Source organism: Portunus trituberculatus, chromosome 17 (genome assembly GCF_017591435.1).
Source record: "Portunus trituberculatus isolate SZX2019 chromosome 17, ASM1759143v1, whole genome shotgun sequence".
In the NCBI taxonomy this organism is placed as follows: domain Eukaryota; kingdom Metazoa; phylum Arthropoda; class Malacostraca; order Decapoda; family Portunidae; genus Portunus; species Portunus trituberculatus.
The window spans coordinates 24,260,375-24,285,374 of NC_059271.1; the positions used below are offsets into that span (position 1 = coordinate 24,260,375).

General features: G+C 37.5%; 1 protein-coding gene across 3 annotated transcripts in view; it reads right to left on the reverse strand.

Annotated features, from left to right (window-relative positions):
* The window catches only part of LOC123505240 (UDP-glycosyltransferase UGT5-like), a 38,230-nt gene that overhangs the window by 12,677 nt on the left and 553 nt on the right, over positions 1-25,000 (reverse strand). Inside the window, exons 1-5 of one of the 3 annotated variants that reach the window (XM_045256443.1) lie at positions 20,969-21,121; positions 13,313-13,462; positions 8,455-8,727; positions 6,791-6,984; positions 6,348-6,443 (exon numbers count right to left, since the gene is read on the reverse strand). In XM_045256443.1, the coding sequence (XP_045112378.1) occupies positions 6,348-6,443; positions 6,791-6,984; positions 8,455-8,727; positions 13,313-13,462 (713 nt within the window). In that variant the 5' untranslated portion in view covers positions 20,969-21,121. Of the gene's footprint in view, positions 1-6,347; positions 6,444-6,790; positions 6,985-8,454; positions 8,728-13,312; positions 13,463-20,526; positions 20,674-20,968; positions 21,122-25,000 lie in introns of those variants that run through there. The other 2 variants (XM_045256442.1, XM_045256444.1) reach the window with 2 other exon arrangements.

The following is a 25,000-nucleotide window of genomic DNA, read 5'->3' on the forward strand; positions in this document are numbered from 1 at the left end:
AATTGTATTTACCTAATTGTAACATACGGAAAAGAGCTATGCTCGTGTTGTCCCGTCTCCATATCTATTAATGTCCAGCTTTTTCTTAAAATCATGAATATTCCTTGCGTTGACCACTTCCACGTCTAAACTATTCCATGCTTCCACCCTTCTATGAGGGAAGCTATATTTTTCACATCTCTCCTATAAGTGGCCATTTTAGTTTTTCCCATGCCCTCTCGACATTCTTCCATTCCACATACACAGATCTTCCCTATCCATTTTTCCATGCCAATCATCACTCTGTATATTGCTATCAGGTCTCCCCTTTCTCTTCTGTTTTCCAGGGTTGGAAGTTGCATTCTTTTCAGTCTGTCTTCATAAGTCAAATCTCTTAAGTCAGGCACCATTTTCGTTGCAGCCCTCTGTACTTTCTCTAGTTTCCTTATGTGTTTCTTTAAGTTCGAGCCCACTGTATTGTTGCATATTCAAGCCTCGGTCTTATCATTGCAGTAATTATTTTCTTCATCATTTCTTCATCTAGATATACGAACGCCACTCTTATGTTCCTCAATAAGTTCAATACTTCTCCAATTATTTTGTTTATATGTCTCTCTGGCGATAGGTCATTGGTAATTGTCACCCCAAGGTCTTTTTCTTCATGACTGGTTTTATGTCTTCATTTCCTATCTTGTACATACTCCTGATTCTTCTTTCACTCTTGCCAAACTCTATTTTCTTGCATTTTGTCGTGTTGAACTCCATTTGCCATGTACAGCTCCATTTCCATATTCTGTCCAAGTCTTCCTGGAGTAGTTCGCAATCTTTGTCACATCTCACTTTTCTTAACAATTTTGCATCGTCTGCAAATAGGCTCACATAACTGGACACCCCATCCACCATGTCATTTATGTAGACTGCGAACATTACTGGTGCCAACACTGATCCCTGTGGAACTCCACTCTCCACCAATCCCCATTCTGATGGTCTGTCCTTAATTATTGTTCTCATTTCTCTTCCTACCAAAAGTCTTCCATCCATTTTAGTAAACTGCCATGCACTCCTCCTACCATTTCAAGTTTCCAGATCAGTCTCTGGTGTGGTACCTTATCAAAGGCCTTTTTTAAATCCAGATATATTCCATCAGCCCAACCATCTCTTTCCTGTATTACATCTATCACCCTCGAATAGTAACATATCAGGTTTGTCGTGCATGAACGCCCTTTTCTAAAACCAAATTGACACTCACAAAGTATGTCATTTTCTCCAAGAAGTCTGTCCATCTATTCTTCACCACCCTCTCACACATCTTAGCTACCACACTTGTAAGTGACACTGGTCTATAGTTCAATGGGTCTCTCTTGTTACCTGATTTATAGATTGGGACAATGTTAGCTCTTTTCCAGTCTTGGGGCACTACACCTTCCCTTAATGAGGCATCAATTACTTCACAAACTTTTTCTGCCAATTGCTCCCTGCATTCTCTTAAAATCCATCCTGATACCCCATCAGGTCCCACAGCTTTTCTCACTTCTAAACTCCCCATCATGTTCTTGATCTCCTCCACAGTTACTTGAAACTCCTTCATAATCCCTTTCTGTTCCATTACCAGTGGTTTGTCAAAAGCAGTCTCCTTTGTGAATACCTTCCGAAAGCATCCATTCATAGCCTCTGCCATTTCCTGGGATCTTCACTGCATACTCCATTTACTTCTAAACTTTCAATACTTTCTCTATTTTTGATGTTGTTGTTCACATGTCTGTAAAAAGCCTTGGTTGGTCTTTACATTTATCAATTATATCCTTTTCTTGTTTCTTTCTTTCTTCTCTTCTAATCAACACATATTCATTTCTTGCTCTTTTGTAACTTTCCCACTGCTTAATCCGTCTTTTCCTTCTCCACCTCTTCCATGCATCCTCTTTTCTTGTTCTAGCCTTTTCACATCTATCGTTAAACCAGTCCTGCTTTCCAACTTCTCTATGTTGTCTTATTGGTACAAATTTTTCTCACCTTCTTTGTATATTTTTATAAATTCCTTCCACTTTTCATTTGCTCCTTAGCACTCTTGAATTTCATCCAATTTGTCTCTTGAAAGAATTTCTTTAGGTTTCCAAAATCTGTCTTGGCATAATTCCATCTTCCCACTTTATATTCTTCATTTCTTCTAGATTTCTCTTCGTCTATCACCTTGAACTCCAAAACTGCATGATCACTCTTTGCTAAAGGGCACTCCACCCTCATCTCCTCAATGACCATTGGCTCTGTACTAAAGACCAAGTCCAGTCTTGACGATGCTCCCTCTCCTCCAAACCTAGTATCTTCTTTGACCCACTGAGTTAACACATTTTCCATTGCCAGTGTCAATAGTGTATTTCCCCATGTTGTCTCTGATCCTTCCATTGACCAGTCCTCCCAACACACCTCTTTACAATTAAAATCTCCCATCATTATAGTTCGTTCACAGCCACCCAACATTTCTTCCAGACATGTTCCTGTATCACTTATCATTTCTTCATATTCCTGTACTGACCATGCATTTGTCTTAGGTGGTACGTACACCACTATGTAGTGCCTCTTTTTCCTTCATTAGTTTCTGCTCTGATCTTTAGCACTTCTGCCTTTCCCATACCTTTTTCACTTGATCCACCTTTATATCTTTTTAACCAGCAACATCACTCCTCCTCCCATCTTACCTACTCTATTTCTTTTCCAAACATTATATTTCCTTCTCCAACCATCATCAGGTCTTCTCCTCTCTCAGTTTTGTTTCAGTAAGACCCACAATATCTGGGTTCTTGTCCCTCAAGTAATCGTTGAGTTCTAAAATCCCGATATCACTCCATTTATGTTGGAATACATTACATTTCGCTCATATGTAAGTTTCTTTAGTCCTTTCTTGCTGTACTTTTCTGGGTTATGAACCACTTCCTCAGTCTCATATCCAAGATTCTCCAGAAAAACTCTTTCTTCTCCTCTTCTGTCCTCTCTTCATTTTTTTCAAAGCCTCCTTTCTCAACTCATTTAACATTTCTCTTTCCTTTTCACCGAGATCTCTTCTCAACCAAATCTTCCTTGTTGTTTCCTGCTGGGCTAGCCTCCATGACTTCTCCACCAATTCATCTACATCCTTTTGTGACTTAAGTTTGATTCTTATTGGCCTCATACCTTCTCTTGTGAACTTTCCAATTCTATGGAAGTCCTCTATTTCTTGTACTAGGTCTTTTCCTCCTCCTGCACCACATTAATGATATTATTTATCACCTTTTTATGTTTTCTCTCTCTCCATTTTACTCGGTGTCTTATCCTCCTCCACACCAAATATCACCACACATCTCTTTTTGTCTACAGTTTCCCTCACCAATGTCTCATTTGACTTAATAACCTTCACCACTTTCTCAGCTATCTTCTCTTCTATGATCTGTTGATCTATAATTTCAGCAAGGCCCAAAGTTTTCTCCCTGACTCTTTGATTTCCTTTTCCAGACTTGCAACTTTGTAATTTACCTCCTTTCTTTCCACTTCCTGACTTTTTTCCATTCAGCCTGCTTCTCCATCACTTTTCCTAGAGATTCTCCACATTTTTCGCAATTCACTTTAATTAGCTTAACTTCCTCTTTCAGTGCTGCATTTTCCTTCTTCATATCGGCACAGTCTCTTTACATTGTCATAACTCGTTTCCAGGCCCTCATACTTTTCAAACAGTTTTTCAATTTTACCTTCTAACTCCAGAATTTTCTTCACATAAGCGCTCTTCTCCATTATTCCTTGAAACCCTGTGAAGTCTGATTCCTCTTTCGAGTTCACGGCCGCCATGTTGCGCAGATGTAAACAAACCAGCTGATGGCTCAAACGCAGGCTACAGTTTATATTTACCTTCACTGGACATTATTTTGCTAATCAACAGTTAACATGACTATATGGAGACGGGACAAACATTACCAGCTCCTTTCCCACCTTGGTTACTCTTAGGTAACTGTAGAATTATAGATGATTGCTCTGGAGCTCAGCGACCACCTCCGCCATCGACGATGTCCCGTGTGTGTGTGTGTGTGTGTGTGTGTGTTTTCACGAATGTTACAAGGCGGGACGCATGTAACTTATCTTTCGAGAGGGAGAGGGGGAAGGAGGGAAGGGAGATGAGGAGGAGGGAGGAGAGAGAGAGAGAGAGAGAGAGAGAGAGAGAGAGAGAGAGAGAGAGAGAGAGAGAGAGAGAGAGAGAGAGAGAGAGAGAGAGAGAGAGAGAGAGATGGGAACAGTCTATGCCATTGGGTAATTTTAGACACAAGGCGGGATGCATGTAGCTTATCTTTAGTGATTAGTGGAGACAAGGATGGTGGGAGGAGCACTAGGATTTTAAGGACAGCATACGGCGTGTGTAGTTGGTATCCAACACATTATACGGAACAACTGAACTGAAGAAAGCTCAGAAAAGAAATATGACGCCTACGTAGGCGTCACCGTATATGCTACTGGGGCTTCATGACGCCTACATAGGCGTCACCGTATTGAAGGGGTTAAACTCCATCTGCCACCTGTCTGCCCATGCTATCAGCCTGTCCAGGTCTCGTTGTATTCTGTAATTGTCCTTTTCACCCTGTAATCCACATGCTATCTCAGTATCATAGTATCATCTGCAAACTTTGATACTTTGCTACTAATTCCTATATCTAAATCATTAATGTACACGAAGAAAAGAAGAGGTCCTAGCACTGATCCTTGGGGTACCCCACTAACCACTTCCTTCCACTCAGACATTGCCCCATTTAATACTACTCTCTGTTTCCTATCAGAAAGCCATTCACTAATCCAATCAACTAACCTACCCCCTATCCCATGTAGTCTCAATTTGTACACTAGCCTCCTATGCGGTATCTTATCAAACGCCTTGCTAAAATCTAGATATATAACATCTATGCTATTTCCATCATCTAACTCCTTGGTAATATATTCTAAGATATCGAGCAAATTTGTAAGACAGGACCTCCCTGATCTAAAGCCATATTGGGTATCTCTAATTAATATATTCTCATTTAAATGCTCCCAAATACTACCCTTAATGATTTTCTCTAGTATCTTACATACTATACTAGTTTTTTTTTTTTTTTTTTTTTTTTTTTTTACATTACAAGGGCACTGGCCAAGGGAAAACAAAGTGTTGGAAAAAAAAAAATCCCGCTGGTTGCCAGGCCCTGTTAAGAGGAAAGTAGGAGAAAGAGAAAAAACAAAAAAATCTAAAAGGAGGGTCCAGTTAACGTAAGAGGTGTCTTGACACTCCTCTTTTGAAAGAGTTTAAGTCATAGGCAGGTGGAAATACAGACACAGGTAGAGAGTTCCAGAGTTTACCAGTGTAGGGAATGAAGGAGTGAAGATACTGGTTAACTCTTGCATTAGGAAGATGGACAGAATAGGGATGAGAAGAAGTAGAGAGTCTTGTGCAGCGAGGCCGCAGGAGGGGAAGGCATGCAGTTAGCAAGTTCAGAAGAGCAGACAGCATGAAAACAGCGGTAGAAGACAGATAAAGATGCAACATTGCGGCGGTGACTTAAAGAATCAAGACAGTCAGTTAGAGGAGAAGAGTTGATAAGACGAAAAGCTTTAGATTCCACCTTGTTTAGTAAAGCTGTGTGTGGATCCCCCAGACATGAGAGCCATACTCCATACACGGGCGGATAAGGCCCTGTACAGAGCAAGCAGCTGGGAGGAGAGAAAATGGACGAAGATGCCACAGGACACCTAACTTCTTGGAAGCTGATTTAGCAAGAGTAGAGATGTGAAATTTCCAGTTTAGATTTTTAGTGAAGGATAGACCGAGTGTGTTTAATGTAGAGGAGAGGGGAAGTTGAGTGTTATTGAAGAAGAGAGGATAGTTGTCTGGAAGGTTATGTCGAGTAGATAGTTGTAGAAATTGAGTTTTTGAGGCATTGAACAAAACCAGGTTTTCTCTGCCCCAATCAGAAACAAGTGAAAGATCAGAAGTTAGGCGTCCTATAGCATCTTGCCTTGAGTCATTTAATTGTTGTTGGGTTGGGCGTCTGTTAAACTGATCGGTCTATAATTATTCGCATATCAATTGAAACTTAGGGAAAAAACTGTCTATAAGACAGAGGCTGTTGCATTTAATTTAAACAAGCAGGCAAAAATAAATGGATGAGTGACTGTCAGCCATATGGTGCATCTGTTTCAGCTTCCTTTCAACTCTTATTTTGTTAATATTTCCTTCCACACAATTTGCCACCTTTGTTGACTTATATTATCTTTCTCTGAAGCTTGGTTTCCTCCAAGAGCTTGTTCTAAGTGCTCTGTCTCTACCAGTAGGTAGTTGTTGCTATCTTTTTATGAACATTAGAAAATGTAAAAAAATCACTGACCTGTTTATCAATGTAAGGCTGGAGTTAAGATGCATTTCTGTGAAAGATGGCATATCTTCAGGACATAACCCTCGTTGGCGGCACTCTTTTTCTATACTGAAAAGAAAATTATGAGTTAAGTATCTTATTGTAGAAATCAGAATAAAAATGAAGATGAAATCATTAGCTATCTTTTATGACATTCAAATCTGCTTGTGGAGTGTGTAGCAAGATTGGCTGTCTTTCTATCACAAGAGCAAATAAATATTGTAAACTTTGTTTTTCATGCATGGGTATTAACCAAATCTTAAGGGAACAAATATGCAGGTTTATCTTGAAATAATAAATAGATATCCAAGTCACATCCAAGCTAACTGTTCAAGAATGCATTTATGAAGAAAAGTAAGGTAAGATGCTAAGCAGATAACAGTGAACCACCAAATATAATTATGATGAAAACTTACTTATAAGTTATATATTTAACAAATACAATATTTGAAGCAACATCTGTGAGGGCAAGCACCATGCGCTCCAAGAAGCTGTGTGGGTGCTTGTAGGTGAAGAGTGCATTATGGGCAAATGATGAAAATGTGACACTTCCTGCCATTTGTGCCATTGGTCCATGAAGTGCAGCTGGACACATAAAAACATATGGAACCTGGGGACAAAAATATAACATAGCTATATTGACATTGATAAGGTAACAAGAAACAAAAACTTTAGTGTAAGATTAATAAGGTAGATTTTATAATATACACACAAAAAAAAAAAAACACAAATCCATAAAGTGAAATTGAAAGCTATGGCATTGGAGAAAGATACATTTTTTGTTGAAAGTTTTTTGGCATGCTCTCATTGCTGCAAGGAGTTGGCTTCATTGGGCAGGTTGCAGTTTTCCCAAAAAAGAATCTTATAAAGAGAAAATTACTTTTTCAATCTATTATCTGTAAAATTCAGAGTACGTTCTATTGTTTGAAAATTCTGTAAACAATTTTTTTTTCTCATTTTACAAAGTAAATTTCACAGAACAAAATTTAACACTATTGTTTACAATGGTGATGGAGAAAGTACCAAAGGAAGCAAGATCTTGGGAGTTACTGCATGAAGATGATTTGATGTTGAAAGCAGAAATGGCAGAAGAGGTTGAAGACAAGCTCAACAGATGGAAAGCAGGGAAGGAACACAGGAGAATGAAAATGAATATGGAAAAGACAAAACTCAGGATGTCTGGAAAAGCAGCAAATTGTAGGCTAGAGTCTGGAAGATGACCATGCTGTTGCTGTGGTAGGAGGGGTTGGAATGAACTGTGTAGAGCATGTGGAATGTAATCATTGGTGTTACCAGAGATGCTCAGGCTTGAGAAATTTAAGAATGATACAGAACTTTATATGCCCAACTTCTACGAAAGGAAAGCAATATCAAGAAAATGAGAAAATCTTGTTTTAGATGGGGAGAACTGGTAGAGCTGGGAAGAGCTGGCAGGAGCAGAAAGAGCAGTAAAAATGAGAATAGCAGCAGCATGGGGTTAAGTGGAAAGTGGAGAGAAATGTTGATGAATCATAGTATACCTCAAAGTAGTAGAGTGGGGATGTATGAGGCCTGTATAAGCTAGATTCACTTTGCTATATGACTCTGAAACATGGTCCCTAAATGAGAAACTGTTGGTGATTTTGAGAGCATATGATCATAGAATGTTACGATACATGGCTGGCATGAGATGACAAGATTTGGTGACAAATGAGGAAGAAGTGAGGTGTGGTGTCAAGGAGATGAAAGTAAAACTTGGATAGGGAAGACTTTGCTGGTTTGGGCATGTAAGGAGGTCAGGAGAAGATAATACAGCAAAAGTGGTGGAAAATATGAAGATTAGCAGCAGACCAGTGGGAAGACCAAAGAAGACATGAAGTGTATTCAGGAGGACATGGATCTGCTGGAAGTTTATGTGAAGCTTATTCAAGACAGAAGAGTTGAGAAAACTCATTGCACATCCAACTCCATTATGATTAAAAAAAGAGACTTTAAAAGGTAAATAAGATGAAATGAAAATGCAATCTAACGTTACATGATCGCTATTTCTGAAAGTATGACACTGTACAAGTAGATTAGTTAAGTCTAAGGTACAACTTACTTTCATGTGATGGACGATGGATAAGAGGCAGTCAGAGAAGAACATGCCTAGCATGATCAAGTCATATTTCTCTTTCAGCAAGTTCTGAGTTTTGGGATCAGCCAAAGCATCAGAACACATTTGAGGTGCTTTAGTTGCCAACTGGAAGGGGCCTGAAAACCTGCCACCACTAAATAAGTCTGGTATAAATTTGGAGAGGTCCATATATGGTAGCACAACTTCCTGGATATTCTGGTGTACCTTGGATGCCTTGTAAGGTGTTAAAATTGTGATCTGTGGAGAAATTAACATACTTAGTCCTATTACAAAAGATAGAATTAACTATAGAAGCAAAAATAAATAAAAAAGTAATACTAGTAGTACACAGATACTAGTATATAGCTGGTAATCCCATGTTGGATGGTCCAAACAAAGCACCACACAGTCTCACATACATCATTCACACTCTTAGCCCAATCAGCTACTTATTTGGGCAGAAGCATGTTAAAGAGTAACACACTGCCACTATTATGATGTGAATAAAACAAGAAACACCATGTAGCATGAGTGAACATTACTTTCCTTCAAAAAACATTTTTCCAAGATAAATAATATGTCAAACTTCGGTTTTCAAACTTAATTTGCTCCAGACAGCTGTTCAAAACCTGATTTGTTCAAAACCCTAAACTCCTCTATAGGAATCAATAAAAAATGGATCCCTGACTTTTTTTTTGTACTTTTTGTACTTTTACAATAGTAAATTGTTCATAAAATAAGAACCAATAAAACAAGCAAAGTAAATTAGGGATTGTTTTCTTTAAACAACACAAAATTCCAATGATACACAAACTTTCAGGAAGTAAACAGATCATGCAGGGATAACAAAGAGTTCCTGACTTCTGATCTCTCTAGAACTTCTGGTTGGGGCAGAGAAAACTTGGGATCATGCAATGCCTCTAAAACTCATTTCCTCTTTATCAACTCAGTACAACCTTCCACACAGCTATTCCCTCTCACAATGACATTCAATTGTCCCCCTCTTCTACAGTGCATATAGTCTCAGCCTGTCCTTTACATACTTATAATCTAAACAAGAAACTTCTCATCTCTTCTCTAGTTGAAACAACTTCTATGAAGTTTAGCATTCTGAATCATCTCAGCCACTTTTTCTCATCCCCACAACTGCTAACTCTGTATAGAGGCCTTATCTGTCAGTCCATCAGGGGATGCCATGGTACAAAGGAATCACATGCACTGTAGTGGCTATGGGTGAGTTTACACCAAGCGAAACAAATAAATTCAATTCGTGAAGAATCATTTGAATCGAGTCATTTTGAATCTGCATAGTTCCAACCAAATGATTCACATCATTCAAATGATTCTTATTACTCAGTACCAAGGCAGCCTTCGGGAAGTATGGACGTATTAGCTTTTGCAGAAATAGCAGTGTTACAGTGGCCAAGGAACCGTTGGCATAGATGTCAGCAACAAATATGGGTGTATACCATTAACTCTAGAAGACCTGTATTTGGGAGCTTTGGACATTTGTTCCCAGATTTGGTCAATAATCCAGAGAGGTTTTAAGATTTTTTGGATAACCACAGAATAGTTTAAGATGTTGCCTGTCACCAACAAGAAGTAGCAGGCCAGTGGTGGGCAAACTTTTCAGTGCTAGGGAAACATTAAAAAAATCACAATCTTATAGGGCCGCATACTATATTAACCCAAAATCATTAATATTAAAAATATAAAATTAAAGACTTTTAAAGAAAAAGCCACTCACACGCATGTGCACACTTGTGGGAAGAAAACAAAATGCTCACAATACTATTTGGTGTTGTTTATTAACTTCACTAACGTTTGTTGGGCTGCATGTGGCCCATGGTCCGTAATTTGTCTACACCTGCACTAGGCCTACAGCAGAAGCCATGTCAGTTCATGATACTGAGAGAATAGTACTTTGTCTTGCCAGGTGGAGCTGTTTAGTGGCAGGACAGAATGATCCACTGATATATATACATTCACTGCAGAAGAAATGGGCACACCAGTTGATACCATATTATCACATCTAGTCTACTCTTTATTTAGGCTTAACAGTATACGGATAATATTAAAACAAATACAGCTATGTTAATTCTATTATTTTGTCATATTAACTTTTACTTTGTGATGTGCCATACCATAGTATTTAGTGAACAAAATCAGAGGTACACAGGCTAATATAGTATACAGGAAGTTTACACCCCTCCTTCACTCTGGCTGGTATCTGATTGACTGCCGATTACGTTGTATCAAGCATTTCAAAGGTAGACAATACACCCTACAGTTGCCAAATGAAAATGTAAAACTATGTCCCTAACGCTTTCTGTTGTCATTTATCTCTTAAATATGCAGAATAATATTCTCTAGTAATTCGTAGGTTGCAGCAGTTCCTTCTAGCTATGGGTTAGCATGTACATGAAATCAGCGCATAAGATCACTTTATTCTCTTGCTAAATTGGTTGGAATGTCCACTAGCATGGTGCTTACTCCTGGGCTCAATCGCCTTGACCGATGAAAAATGGGTCCAAACCAATCATCGATTCTGAATCGCCATGAATCGGCGTGCTTTGAATTGACTCTATTCGCCTGGTGTAAACGATTACATTGAAACTAATGTGGCGAATCAACACAATTCATGAATCGTGTTGATTCTTCATGAATTGAATCAATTTGATTCGCTTGTAAACGCACCTTAAGAGGTCCCCCAAGCAAATCCTGGCCTCAGTCCGAGAGTGAAGGGCTTCCACTTGACATAACAGTTCCTAAACTGGTGGGCTTTTAGTTAGGAGGCATCTTAAATATCCTCTTTAGCCCATAAATTTCCATAAAAGTCCATATTGTATAGGAAAAATGTATGGGGATATCCTCTCATACTATTATCTTAGGGTCGAATCAAAAGCTTTTTGTCTTATCAATTCCTCTCCTCCAACTGATGGTCTTCAGCCCCATTCTCACCACTGCAATGCTCTTTTCACCATAACTTTATCAGATGAATATACCATGACCAAAGAAACAGTTGTATTTTTACTGACATGTAGATTCCATTAGATCATTAGCAACTCTCACAGCACCTCAGTTCAGCCTACTACAAACTTTACACAGAAGTTGTGTTGGCTTTTTCTCTTTCTTCCCTCTCATGCAAGGTTTTGAGGTTTTGAATGCATGCTTTGATACATGTCCCTGCATGCCTAAACCACTTGATCATGGGTAAAGACACTTCTCTATATTGAAGAAGACAAAATTGTCACACTTCAAGAAGAAAATGTCTCTAGGTGAGATAGGACAATGTTTACACATACCCAAAAATAACTTCATCCATATACATAAAACAATGTAAAAGTGGAGACCAGGCATCAAATTTTGAAAGGACATCAGGATCAGGAAAAAGTGTATTATGTCCAGATGCACAGACAACCTGCTGCAAAGCAAGACCATAAATTGCTGAAAATTGACGTATCTATCCATATAATCAAAGAATTACTGAAGGACTATCTTGGACTTCCACCATGTCAAGCAACATAAAAATCAATACTGATTTCCCCCACGAAGGTAAAAGATTAGCATTCGCAAGGAAATATAAAGACTAGACTACTATGAATTGGGAACATATGATATTTTCCAATGAAAGCTGCTTTCAAGTCATCAGGTCAGTTGGGCAGACACTGAAGTGATCAAAACATCAGCAGGCATGATACATGGTTCATGCAGTGAAAACTGTAAAACATTCATCTTACATCATACTATGGGGATGATTCAGAGGTTATGATGGTCAGGGAGGACAGTATCTTATCTCTAGAAGTATGGGAGGACTGTATCTTATCTCTAGAAGTACAACAATGAAGTGACAATTGCAGGAGAACCTGTTGCATCACTCCAACAAGAAGATGAGTGCCAAAACAATTGTGAATTTCTTTGTTCAAAATCACATTTAAATCTTGGATTAGCCTAGCAACTAACCAAACTTTGATCCTGTTGAAAATATATGGGTAGATATGAATAAGTGCCTGTAAACCATCAGTGCACCCTCTGTTCCCATACTGAAAGAAGCTATCAAGAAAATCTAGTCTATGGAACTTGATAAAGAATATTTTTGTAGTCTTGTTAAATCAATGCTACAGAGACAATTTTGTACTGAAACAAATTATGTTTATCTGTTAAAATAATAAATGAAAGAGATGAGATGCACCCAATTCTGTTTCATTCTATCTTTCTTTGATCAAAATTCCAAAAAAATAATCATCCTAATTTCATCTGGTGGCACTATAGTACATCCATTACCAGTGTTGTGACTTCTATTGCATAAATGATTATGCACACTGAAAACCATAAACTAACTCCTCATTTTCAATCTAAAACAATTTGGAAATTCAGGATGATTAAAAAGTTGTATGAATGCCATCATATTGCTTAGCAGGTCAAACACTTCTTTCAGGTAACTCGATAAGTAAAACCTTACCAAGATATAAATAAAGGTAAAAATGTTGTTCTCAAATATAGGAAGACATCAATCAAATAAAAATAATAAAAAAAAGGCAACACTAGTAAATATCAAAATTCCTTAGCTCAGAAAATCAATATATGTAGTTTATAATAATTTTCAATATAAAATCCAAATAATTCTATCACAATTCTCAATATAAAACCAATATAGATAATTTATATATATATATATATATATATATATATATATATATATATATATATATATATATATATATATATATATATATATATATATATATATATATATATATATATATATATATATATATATATATATATATATATATATAAATCATATGCACAACACTCATAACTGCAACCTGATGGAACTCACATGGTGACCCCTGTCTGCCATAGCATTAATGATGCCCATATAAAAGTTTTTGTGACTCTTGGAGGATATGGGAGCTAATACAAGCACCCTGCTGGCCTCTATCATCTGCACAGCTGCCAGCAAGCCCACCACAGCTACCCACCATCTCATCTGAAAGAATTCAGCAATCTTAATTTTATGGTTTATGGAGTTCACACAAGGTACTCCTAATAGCCAATTCAATCTATTAAAAGTTTCTGAATGTAGTTTTGTTAATAATAATAATAATAATAATAATAATAATAATAATAATAATAATAATAATAATAATAACAATATTAATATTAATCCATAAGGGATTAACCTCAAAAAAACATTCATACACATAAAAATACCAAATCACACTAGTAAACATTAACTTAACCTTTAGACTCTTGAGAAGAATGGATGAACTTTCACCTGCCACATAACATGCAAGTCAGTTTTGTTATTTATCCAAATCTCCCAGAATGGAACTTGACAATAGAAATTATTTCAAAATTATTTCTACTGCACCACAAAATGCTCATACGTGTTTCACTTCAACAAGCAATTAGATAACTAATAGTCCAGGAATATTAGCTCAAAATGCATTAAGACTCTACAATAAATTCATAACAAACTGAAAGTTTCAGTATAATATCTTGCAGATATTACAATGGTAAAAACTGACCCCATACCAAAGTCCCAAGTAAAGTACGTATAACAAATCTCACCATGATCTCCTATCCCTGCATTGTTTCACTGGCCATGATGCTACATTTGCCCTATACAACAAGGGAAAGAAAAATGTGTTCTGTTTTATGAAGCAAAAGCCTGAAATGTTGGAGGAAACTAAAGTTTTCACTGAAAAGAGCTTGAGTGTAGATGATATTGCCTGTGTGGGAGAACAATTTACAGCACATCTGTATGGACCAAAAAGAGTCACTAGTATCGATTGGTTGCACTACCTTTGATTGCTGGTATGAGGTCAGTTCTTACCATCGAGATGTCATAAAATCTACAAAATTATGAACATAACCAGTAAGTCTTTATCATTGCCCACCAGCACAAATTGTGTCAATAAAAGCATGCTGTTGACAGAGCTGAGACCACATTTCTTAACCAGAGAAATTTCGGTAAAAACAAGCCACAGGAGATGCAGATGCTCTGATTGTACCTACTGTTATAGAAGAAGCCAGTAAAGGAAAAAGTCCTGTGGTGCTGATGAGCAATGATACAGACTTATTAGTTATGTTAACCACTCTTGCAGATCCATCCTACAATATCTCTATGATGGTAAAAAACTGACTCTGTGGTACTGTATTACATAGCAGAGCTGCTGTGCAGCAAGCTATGAGTCACACCCTTCCTGCAACTAATTGGGAACTGATGAAGAAGGAAAACATACTAATGCCAGTAGCTACTTACTGAGAATCTAGTTGCTCCCAAAAAATTGCTAAAGCTAGTGGGATTTCCAAAAAAAATATATTAATGTATTGTACTGTGATATGCAGCAGATGCCATGGCCAGACATGCAGCAACATTCTACAACATGAAAATGAATTTAATGATATAACTAGACAATGAGCGAAAGTAGTGCTCCCCTAGACACATTAGTGTTTCAATAGTTCAGCACTTCTGCAGTGCTCTAGGATACATATATTTGTTACCTTTCAGTTTTTCTACAATACAACTAGGACTTCTATGAAGTTCATATTCTTAATAAATCAATTAATTATTAATTCCCAAATCAATTCACTTCTTAAACTTAAAAAGGAATATAATTAAAGGAATCTAGAAAATTAGTTTAAGGAACTTCTTATAAATAAAAAAAAAAAAAACAATTTACATATATCAATGCAACATATTATAAAGCCAGGAAAACAATTAAAAAAAAACATTTTTAACTAGAATTACCTGTAAATAACCCAAAGAGGATAAATAATTAGATCTTGGTGTCTAAAAATGATCTTATTAGAATCTTTGGATTAATAAAAACATAATTAGTTAAGTTTCATGAATCTACTGCTAATAAAAAGTTGTTAATAAACTATTGATTTTTCCAAGTTGACCTTTTATGACCCCTACTGACATATTTTTGACAGTTCACATGTGGGAACAGTTGAGGATTTTTTATGTTATTTGTGATCACCTCAGCTAGTTACACCAAAATTTTTAGCTTATTACAAATTTGTTCTGGATATTAGCCTAATTTCCCAGATGTGACAACCATTTCCCCCAAGAGGCTCTGAAGATTGCATCCCATTTGTACATTCATTATCTCCATCCTTACATTACTCCCTAAATTTTGCTCAGGCTCACCCCCTCCCCTCCCCTCCCCCTCTCTCTCTCTCTCTCTCTCTCTCTCTCTCTCTCTCTCTCTCTCATATTCATTATTCATGAAATACAGTTATGTTAATTCTATTGATATATAAGTTCTCCAAGATGACATGCTAAGGTAGATTTAAAAGAATTAATACAAGTTATTGACGCCACAGACTTAAGCAAGGAATTCTAGAGATATCACACACACTGAAAAAGCATTTTCTGACATCAAGTGAGGTTTGGACATGATCAAGTTTTAAATGATGTGCCTGGGTAATAGTAATTGGAGAGCGTATGAAGAAACCATCACATCCCAACAAAGTCTCATTATGAATATCTTCCAATATTTGATTATATCATGATACAGCGATCTACCTCTGACAGAGAACAAATTCAAAGCTTTCATTCAAGAACAATAATCCATATGCTCAAACCCTACAATATTTCTTGTTCAATACTGCTGAACAGCCTCTAACTTTTTTTGAAGTCCCCAACACAAGCTAAACACCACAATGTTGAAGAATATTCAAGTATAGGAAGGATATGATGTAAATCCTGTAATCATGATAGAAAGCTCCCTACATACTGTACTATTTAAGAAATTATTAGAAATACCTTCTGTCTTTTGGATAATGTTAGAAATATAACATAACATAACATATAACATAAATAATAGGATAACAAAGGGCCACCAGAGCCCATCTAGGTTATCCTGTATCAGTCGCACAGCGACCTCATCATCAGTACTTAAAGATACACTTACAAGTACACAATACATTATATACTAATTCTAAATATTTGGCCCATTAACAGGGCTAAGTCCTGCAGCGAAATCCTCTACAATTTGTGGTCCCCATACATGGGGATCATGTCTTGTTTAACTATAGTAAATTTCTTATAAAAACTATCATGCAGTGCTATACATAATTATAAATCTAATAAATTTAAGTGCTTATCTAATCTGTTTTTAAACATTGTCAAACTAGTGCTATTTACAACCGTCTCTGGCAATGCATTCCAGAAGTCTACCACCCTATGACTAAAGAAATATTTTCTTATATCTAACCTGCAGCCTTGCTTTCTAATCTTCCTGCCATGATTTCTAGTCCTATTTCCCTCCTCTAAGGTAAAGAAAGATCTCACATCTATGTAGTTTGTATCTGAGAACATTTTAAATAACTCTATCATATCCCTCTTATACATCTCCTCTCAAATGAAAACATGTTTAATTCCTTTAATCTATCTCTATACTCCAGGCGCTTTAATGCTGGTATCATCCTAGTTGCTCTTCTCTGAACTGCTTCTAACATGTTGATATCCTGCCTATAGTGGGGTGACCAGGCCTGTATGCAATACTCTAAATGGGGCCTAACATAGGAATTATATAAGCTACGCACCACTTCCTTACTTTTATAACTAACATTTCTATTTATAAAACCCAGGATCCTATTTGCCCTATTTCTTGCTTCTAAACATTGCTTTGAAAATTTCATAGTCCTGTCTATCACTACTCCTAAATCCTTTCCTTCCTCTACTGCCTCTAGCCAACATCCCTCCATCTCATAGTTAAAGTTTGTGTTGTCTTTACCTAAATGCATAACCTGACACTTTTAGAATTAAACTCCATCTGCCACCTGTCTGCCCATGCTATCAGCCTGTCCAGGTCTCGTTGTATTCTGTAATTGTCCTTTTCACCCTGTACTGCACATGCTATCTTAGTATCATCTGCAAACTTTGATACTTTGCTACTAATTCCTATATCTAAATCGTTAATGTACACCAAGAAAAGAAGAGGTCCTAGCACTGATCCTTGGGGTACCCCACTAACCACTTCCTTCCACTCAGACATTGCCCCATTTAATACTACTCTCTGTTTTCTATCAGAAAGCCATTCACTAATCCAATCAACTAACCTACCCCCTATCCCATGTAGTCTCAATTTGTACACTAGCCTCCTATGCGGTACCTTATCAAACGCCTTGCTAAAATCTAGATATATAACATCTATGCTATTTCCATCATCTAACTCCTTGGTAATATATTCTAAGATATCAAGCAAATTTTTAAGACAGGACCTCCCTGATCTAAAGCCATGTTGGGTATCTCTAATTAATCTATTCTCATTTAAATGCTCCCAAATACTACCCTTAATGATTTTCTCTAGTATCTTACATACTATACTAGTTAAACTGATCGGTCTATAATTATTCGCATCATCCTTCCTACCTACAAATGGAATTTTAAAGAGGTATTAGTCAACACTCTTAAGTCAGAAGCAGAATCTTTCACAGGGATTGGATAATTATTTAGGAAGATGTTCAAGAATCTCTGACATTATCCCATTCCACCAAATGTCTCTGAAAGTAAAGAACAATGCATTTATTTGATTCAAAGTTTAACCCCAAAATCTGGTTATCTGAGAAAGAATGTTGATATAATTTTTGACATATCATAAAACTATTGTGAAACTTCTGGATCGAATTAGTTTTTATTTGCATTTACAATTTCAAATCGGCAAAAAAATTTTATTGAACAAAAAAAGAATGTTAGTTACACAATTGATGCATAGGAATAGCAAGGTCCCTGTGACAGATCCTTATGGAACACCATTAGTATCTAGTCTAGTACTAATTAGACTGTTATCAACAACATTCATTTCTCTGCTGTGTAGGAAATCACTAATCCAATCCAGTATTCTCCCCCTAATATCCAAACTGAACAACTTTCCAATTACAAGAGCAAGACACACAGTATAAAAGGCCTTAAGGCAAGTTCACATGTGTCAATATGTGACTGAAACTGCAACACGCTAGAAGTATTGACTGAGCCCTTCTAGTTGGAACACATTCACACATAGTGACTGGAAAGTATCGGCTGGTTGACGGGAAGTGAATGTAAACAAACAGCAAGATGTCTTTCTCTGGTGACAATGACGATTGCGATCAAATTAAATTATCACAAGTATTCAATCTTCACCTACAACATCACCCTGCATAGAGGGAAGTAGTCATCGAAGAGTGGCAGCTATCTCATCGAAAGCCAATTTGCGTAAGCTGTTTTTGCAGTAGAATTAAATTTCAAGGTCCCAGATGAGCTCCTTTTACCTCACCAACCCCAAAATTACATTGGCACCACATTTTCAAACCTATCCCCATGACGTCACATTAAGGTAAACAATGTCGCAAATCAACTGAACAAGATCAACATATTCGTCTTGTTTTGCAACTGGTTTTCCAGTCACTAGGCACCGATATTCAGTCAAAAACTCTACTGACTTTTAATTTCAGTCACATATTGACATGTGTGAATCAACCTTTAGAATTGTTAAAAAGAACCAAATCTTGATCAAGCCATTGAGAAATTTCACTAAGTCACAAGTAATTGGTCCTCTGTTGATCTTCCATAAAGTGAATAAGATAAATATGTTGAGCATGACTTAAGTATAGATAGGGGTGAATGTCATCTGGAACTATGGAAGAAAATTAATCTAATTTAGATATAGCCAAAGAAACATCACTGAATGTAATGTCAACTTGTGGAATGATCTCATTGAAGACTTCATGTGGAGATGGATTATCACATTTTTTACTGTGAAAACTTAGGAAAAACACAAAACCAAGTTAATCAGATATATTTTTTGTGTCTATTTCAACATGACCAGGATGAGATCTAAGGTGGCTAATACGGGTGCTCCAGTCTTCTTATTCCTAACGTTAAAATAAAAAAGTTTAGGATTATCTTTCAGATCATTACCCAGATTAGCTAAATACTCACTTTGTTTGGAAATATTATAACTTCTAAACTCATAATTAACCTGCAGGTATTGCTCTTCATTTTACACATCCACATAGTCTATGTATTATAAATCTACAGTGAAAAAAGTTTTGCATCACACCACCCACACCAGGAAAACATCACACTACCTGATATACCTACTGGTTCCCTTAAGAACATTTAAAATGTCATATTGCCATTGCTGCCATTTATTTTTCTTCCCATAAGCATATTTGTGTTAATGTTTACTGTCGGTCTTGTCAATAGCACATGACGCGACTGCATGTTGTGGCAGTATATTAACTGTACTTAACTTTATTTTATTTTTTTTTTTCACGTGCTCAGCTATTACAGACTCATATTGATGTTCTTGAAACTCAACACATCATGCCAGAAACAGAAAGAACAGGCTTAAGTTATGTTATAGTAGCTTAGGTTAGTTTTAGGTATGGGTTAACTTAGATTAAGCTACCAAAATAAACAAACTAGCATTTTCTCGAAAAGTCTAAGGAAACAAAGACCATACTTGGCAAAGGAGGGACCTTTTGTAAATATTTACGAGAATTTGTCAACAGCTATGGATCCTGGCAAAGAAAATAATGTAGTGAAAGAAATGTTAAACTGAACTATGCATAACAATGAGGAAATGCCATTCAGCTGTTGGATTACAAGTCGGCGTTAGCTAGGGTGCCTACGCTTAACTCCCAGGCAAGAGTGATGGGGTTTTAATCAGTCATATCTTCAATAAACTATATATATATATATATATATATATATATATATATATATATATATATATATATATATATATATATTCCAGAAGTATTATTTTCAAAGCCATGCTGATTAACTGGGATATTACCCTAACCTAGCCTAACCCCAGAAAGATTTTAACCAACCCTCGACAATCCTAATCCCCCTCAAGGATACTAATCAAATCTAATCTAACATAATATATACTTGAATTTGTTGTAATTACCGCAGTACCGGTCAACACCTTTCACCACGAAAACACTCCTGTTCACACTTGTGACACTTCACAGTAAATACTTGAATAGCACCATGTGATTTCTGAAAATTTATATTGCACCATGTTTTTTCAAACAATGTTATACCTCCAGAAGTAAGTAAATCCACATCCTTCACAACCGAACATGGTGAGAGTGGTCGAGAACTGCATCATGGCGGACAGTCAGCCTTCATTTACTGAACACAGAAATAAAGTAATTTGATTGGCTGCTATTTTTCTCTTATTTTTCATTGGCTGTGAAGAATTCACCCCGCACGTGTACTTCCAATCAAAGTTCCAGAATTGCGTTCGAACAAACACTTTTTCGAACATGAGATTCGAAACAATTCAGAATAATGATGGCGCCAAGAAGTATATTTATTCCTGACATAAAGAAACACACACATTTATTTCCAAATACAGTAATCTGCTACGGAAACTCAGAGAGATAGAGTATGTCAGAATTCACTCAATTCAGTAGGGTAAGAGAAAATCATATTCCTATAACGTTCTAATCTACGATAGAGGTTATTAGTTTATGTTATTACCCTAGGGTCAAGTCTACGGCCTCGCCGTGAGGAGTCAAGTTGTCACAGTGGCAGGGCTTGAAGGGAGGTCGGGGGTGTCACCTTTGATGGCTCGACTGCGACCAAGCAGGCTAGCACTGGATTTAGGCGTTTTCAGTAGCGAACGGTCCTAAAAGCGTTCGCCTTTGGCGCCCCAAAGGCGAACGCTTTTCAAGATTATGTTCGCTTGTATTAGCTCTCAGAGTCACGTGATAGCGAACACTTATGGTGATTGGCTGTGAGATGAGTTACCAACTCTGTAAGTTTTAAATCAATAAAATATACTATTATGAGGAGCATGAAGATATAAGTATTAACATGTAAAGGAAATACAGTTAGTAACTGTTTGCTGATATTGAAATTCATAAGAATTCTCCTTGCAGTTTGAATGAAATGAAAACAGAGTCTTGCTCTCTCGAGACATCTGGGACTACGCACTCTGGATGGACCACGGTTCACACTTGTTCACGCTACTCATTTCAAAGCTTGTGACTCCGACTTTGATTTTCAGTTACGTGAGAATCTCGTAGATTACGCATTATCTAAGCACATTAATTGTAAAATATAAATATGATAGGATATTTGCACTGTTGCTTGATAATGACATAAGGTTATAGCAATATTGCGGAAGATTTGGGTATATTTTTAATGGTGGTGCTCTGAAAACTTTGGGCGAACGAACACACAACATCATGGCCTCTTTGACAGTGCAATAATTTGAGGAATCCACAACAAAAATGTCTCAGCCAATGTAACTACTGAATGACAAGCAGTCCCTAGTGGTGTAACGGCTTATCTGGCATATTGTGTATTAATGGATACTGGGTATATTACCTGTGATACCTTATAAAGTAGGAAAATGTGACAGGGAAAGTGATACCTGGGATCTTAAGGGCTCTATTATCCTCTATTATTTGGTCTCAACACCGCCATAGGCGCTTACGTATTATAAAACAATTTAGTTAATCTTTTAAAAGGTCCGTTTCGCGTACAAACACGAAACTCACATATGTAGAAGGCTTGGTGACCTTGCCGTAAACATATTAAATAATTGAGCCGCAAGCGTCTAGTTTGGCCGTCATAGCAGAAGTTTTCCAAGTCCAGCGAGCTCTGCACCAGTCAAGAGTAAACACTGAAATGATTTTCAATTGTTTATAACAGATTTGTGGGTATAAACAGGGATTTGTGGGTAGCGGCATATAAGGATTTCATGGTATCTATAGAGCTAATCCCTCCAATCATGCGCTGCCACTCGAGAGGCATAACGTTATCATTTTTAGGTTCCTTGTTAGCACTAGGTTAACACCCTAATGGGTCGTTCACTGGGGACTGCCCCCCTCCGTATAGTTTAGCTTAGGTTAGGTTTTGATAGGTTAATGCTCTATTGTGGGGGGGTCCATGGGAGACGCAGTCCCCACAATTAGGTTACATTAGGTTAGGTTATGTTAAATTAGGTTAATGCCCTAGTGGAAGGGTCGAGAGGGGGGGGAGGTTAAGTTACATTAGGTTAGTTTAATGCCCTAGCAGGCGGGGTCCAGTTAGGTTACATTAGAAATTAGGTTATGATAGGTTAGATTAGGTTATGCTTGGTTAGGTTAGGTTGGAAAAACTTGAAATATTATGGAAAATTTCCGTATTTTTTTTTTTTTAATGCTCATATTGCGTTTATTTTCCCCACCAAAACCCCGATTCCCCACAGGCCCCAAGCTTGTTTGGGGGATGGAGGGGAAAGGAGGGACAGACTTGTTATAAAGAATTACCAACAGTTTTTTACACTTAACAGATTTACCTGTGACGTCTGTGACAAGATGTTTTTGAACAAGGTAGACGCAGATCTGTGCTACAAGAATCATTTGGACATGTGCATCCAGCCTCTGCCGTGTGTACCAGGGCCGTCAGAAAATATTCCCTACAAAAATTAAATGTGTAGTGTTTTATTTGAACCTTGCCTTCAATTATCCCATTCCCATAATAATATCTTTATATTACGGTGGAATGAGGCTGTACGCAGGGACTCTAAGCTGTACGTTTCAGCTTAGCGTGATCCTGCGACTAAAGAGTACAATAGTTTTTCCTGCGAGCGACGAGGGAGATTCGTCTGGCAGTGTTACTATCGTTTTCAGTAGCAGCGTTCGCGTGTAAAAGCGAACGCTTCTGGACCGTTCGCCTTTTGCAAAGTGCTACTGAAAACGCCTAATGTTCGGTACTATTTCTGATCAATTGATTAATCGGGTCTAAGGAATTTCTTGGGGAAGTGCCCGTGTCTAGGGATGTTTATCTATTCACAATAATAATAAAATCCGTAATTGTATGTGTGACTAGTGGCAGACTAAATTGTCTTGTCAGCTACCTACTCTCAACGACCTCTCCCCTAATCTTTCCTACAAGGCAGATACACCCAAAACAATGGCCCCTCTCGGGCTAAGTAATGGGAAATCGCCACTTTCTTGTTCTATACTAACGAAAACCATGAAAAAAAAAATTCATGGTTTGAATTATGTAAACTACATTATAGTTTCCTAAATAGGTCATGTAGACCCATTATTAATGATATTAAGGTCAAATAGCTACAATTTTGAAAGAAATACACCAGGACGTTTCCAGGAGAAATTAAGGAAAAAAGATGGCTTTTCTTGTTCATTCCATGACAAGGAACAAACACTGAAGTAAAATTTCAATGATTTGATGTTTTTTTCAACGTACAGTGACATAAAATCACACATATTCTAAATAAGGGCCGGAGAGAGAGAGAGAGAGAGAGAGAGAGAGAGAGAGAGAGAGAGAGAGAGACCTGCAGTATTTGAGATCATCTGTATTAAGTAATTACTATACCAAGGAAAATCAACCGTCACGCCAACTTTCTACTGATATATAGTTTATTTATCTTTTATCTATATGCACAAGTATATTTACATGTTTATACTCTGTATATGGACATGTATATAATATTTACATGTGTAGTACCTACATGACCGGTACTTAGCCATACGTTTGGTCCAAAGGAAGCTTCCCACCTTTGACCCAAGTCCACCGAAGTTGAAAAACACTATATTGTCTTCGCGCCATTGTAGTAGTATAGCACGACTATTAAGGGTCTTTTAAGGTCACATAACATAGTAACCGGCCTCAAAACATGGGCATTAGATGGAAAATAATGAGCGTAACTCGGGCGTTTCTATGTGATTTCAGTGACTGTAAAAGGGGTAGGGGCAACTGCGGCTGACCAATATGTATACAGTAAGCCCCACCCACTTGGCGAATCTCAGCTTGGCGAAATTCACTTTTGGCGGTAGGGTGACCACGGACCACCGAGTGCACGCTTGACGATTTGAATCAAACTTGGCGGTCCCTTGGCGGCCGCACGGCGAACCACGCGGCTCCCCAGTGACGTCAGACCTCTCTCTAAACCTATCAAAACGCAGTGTGAGAATCCCCTTCAGCCATTTTGTTTATGCTACTCTTTGTTCTGCTAGCGTGGGAACGAATTCTGGCGATTTACCGCTAACATGACCTCTACCAGCGCAACAGGTGGTACCGGTGGGGGTAAGGATAATGGTGGTGGCGGCAAGAACGAAAGTGGGCGAGGGAAACGGATGGAAAAAACGGGAGTTACAGCCTTTATTTCATTAGCTTTATTTATTGTTTACTGGTCTGTTTTGTACATATGTTCTAATATGTGAAGGCAAAAGATTTTATTTCAGCTATAAAGATGGTATTTTAGAGGTCAAAAGAGGGACTTTGGCAATGACTAAAGACTGATTAAGGCATCTTTTATACAATTTATATGGTATAAAGAACTCATGTTTGGCAAAATTCGCATTTGGCGGTAGTTTCGCCAGACTAATTAATTCGCCAAATGCGGGAGCTTACTGTAGCGTGTTGCCTTTACTTTTGTGACGTCATGCCGCCTTCCCCTATTCAACCTCCTTGGCCCACCTATAGGGCAGATATAGATATCGAACCCTTCATTGCTGGGTTGTAATCGTGCCATCAAAGGTGGCACCGCCGATCTCG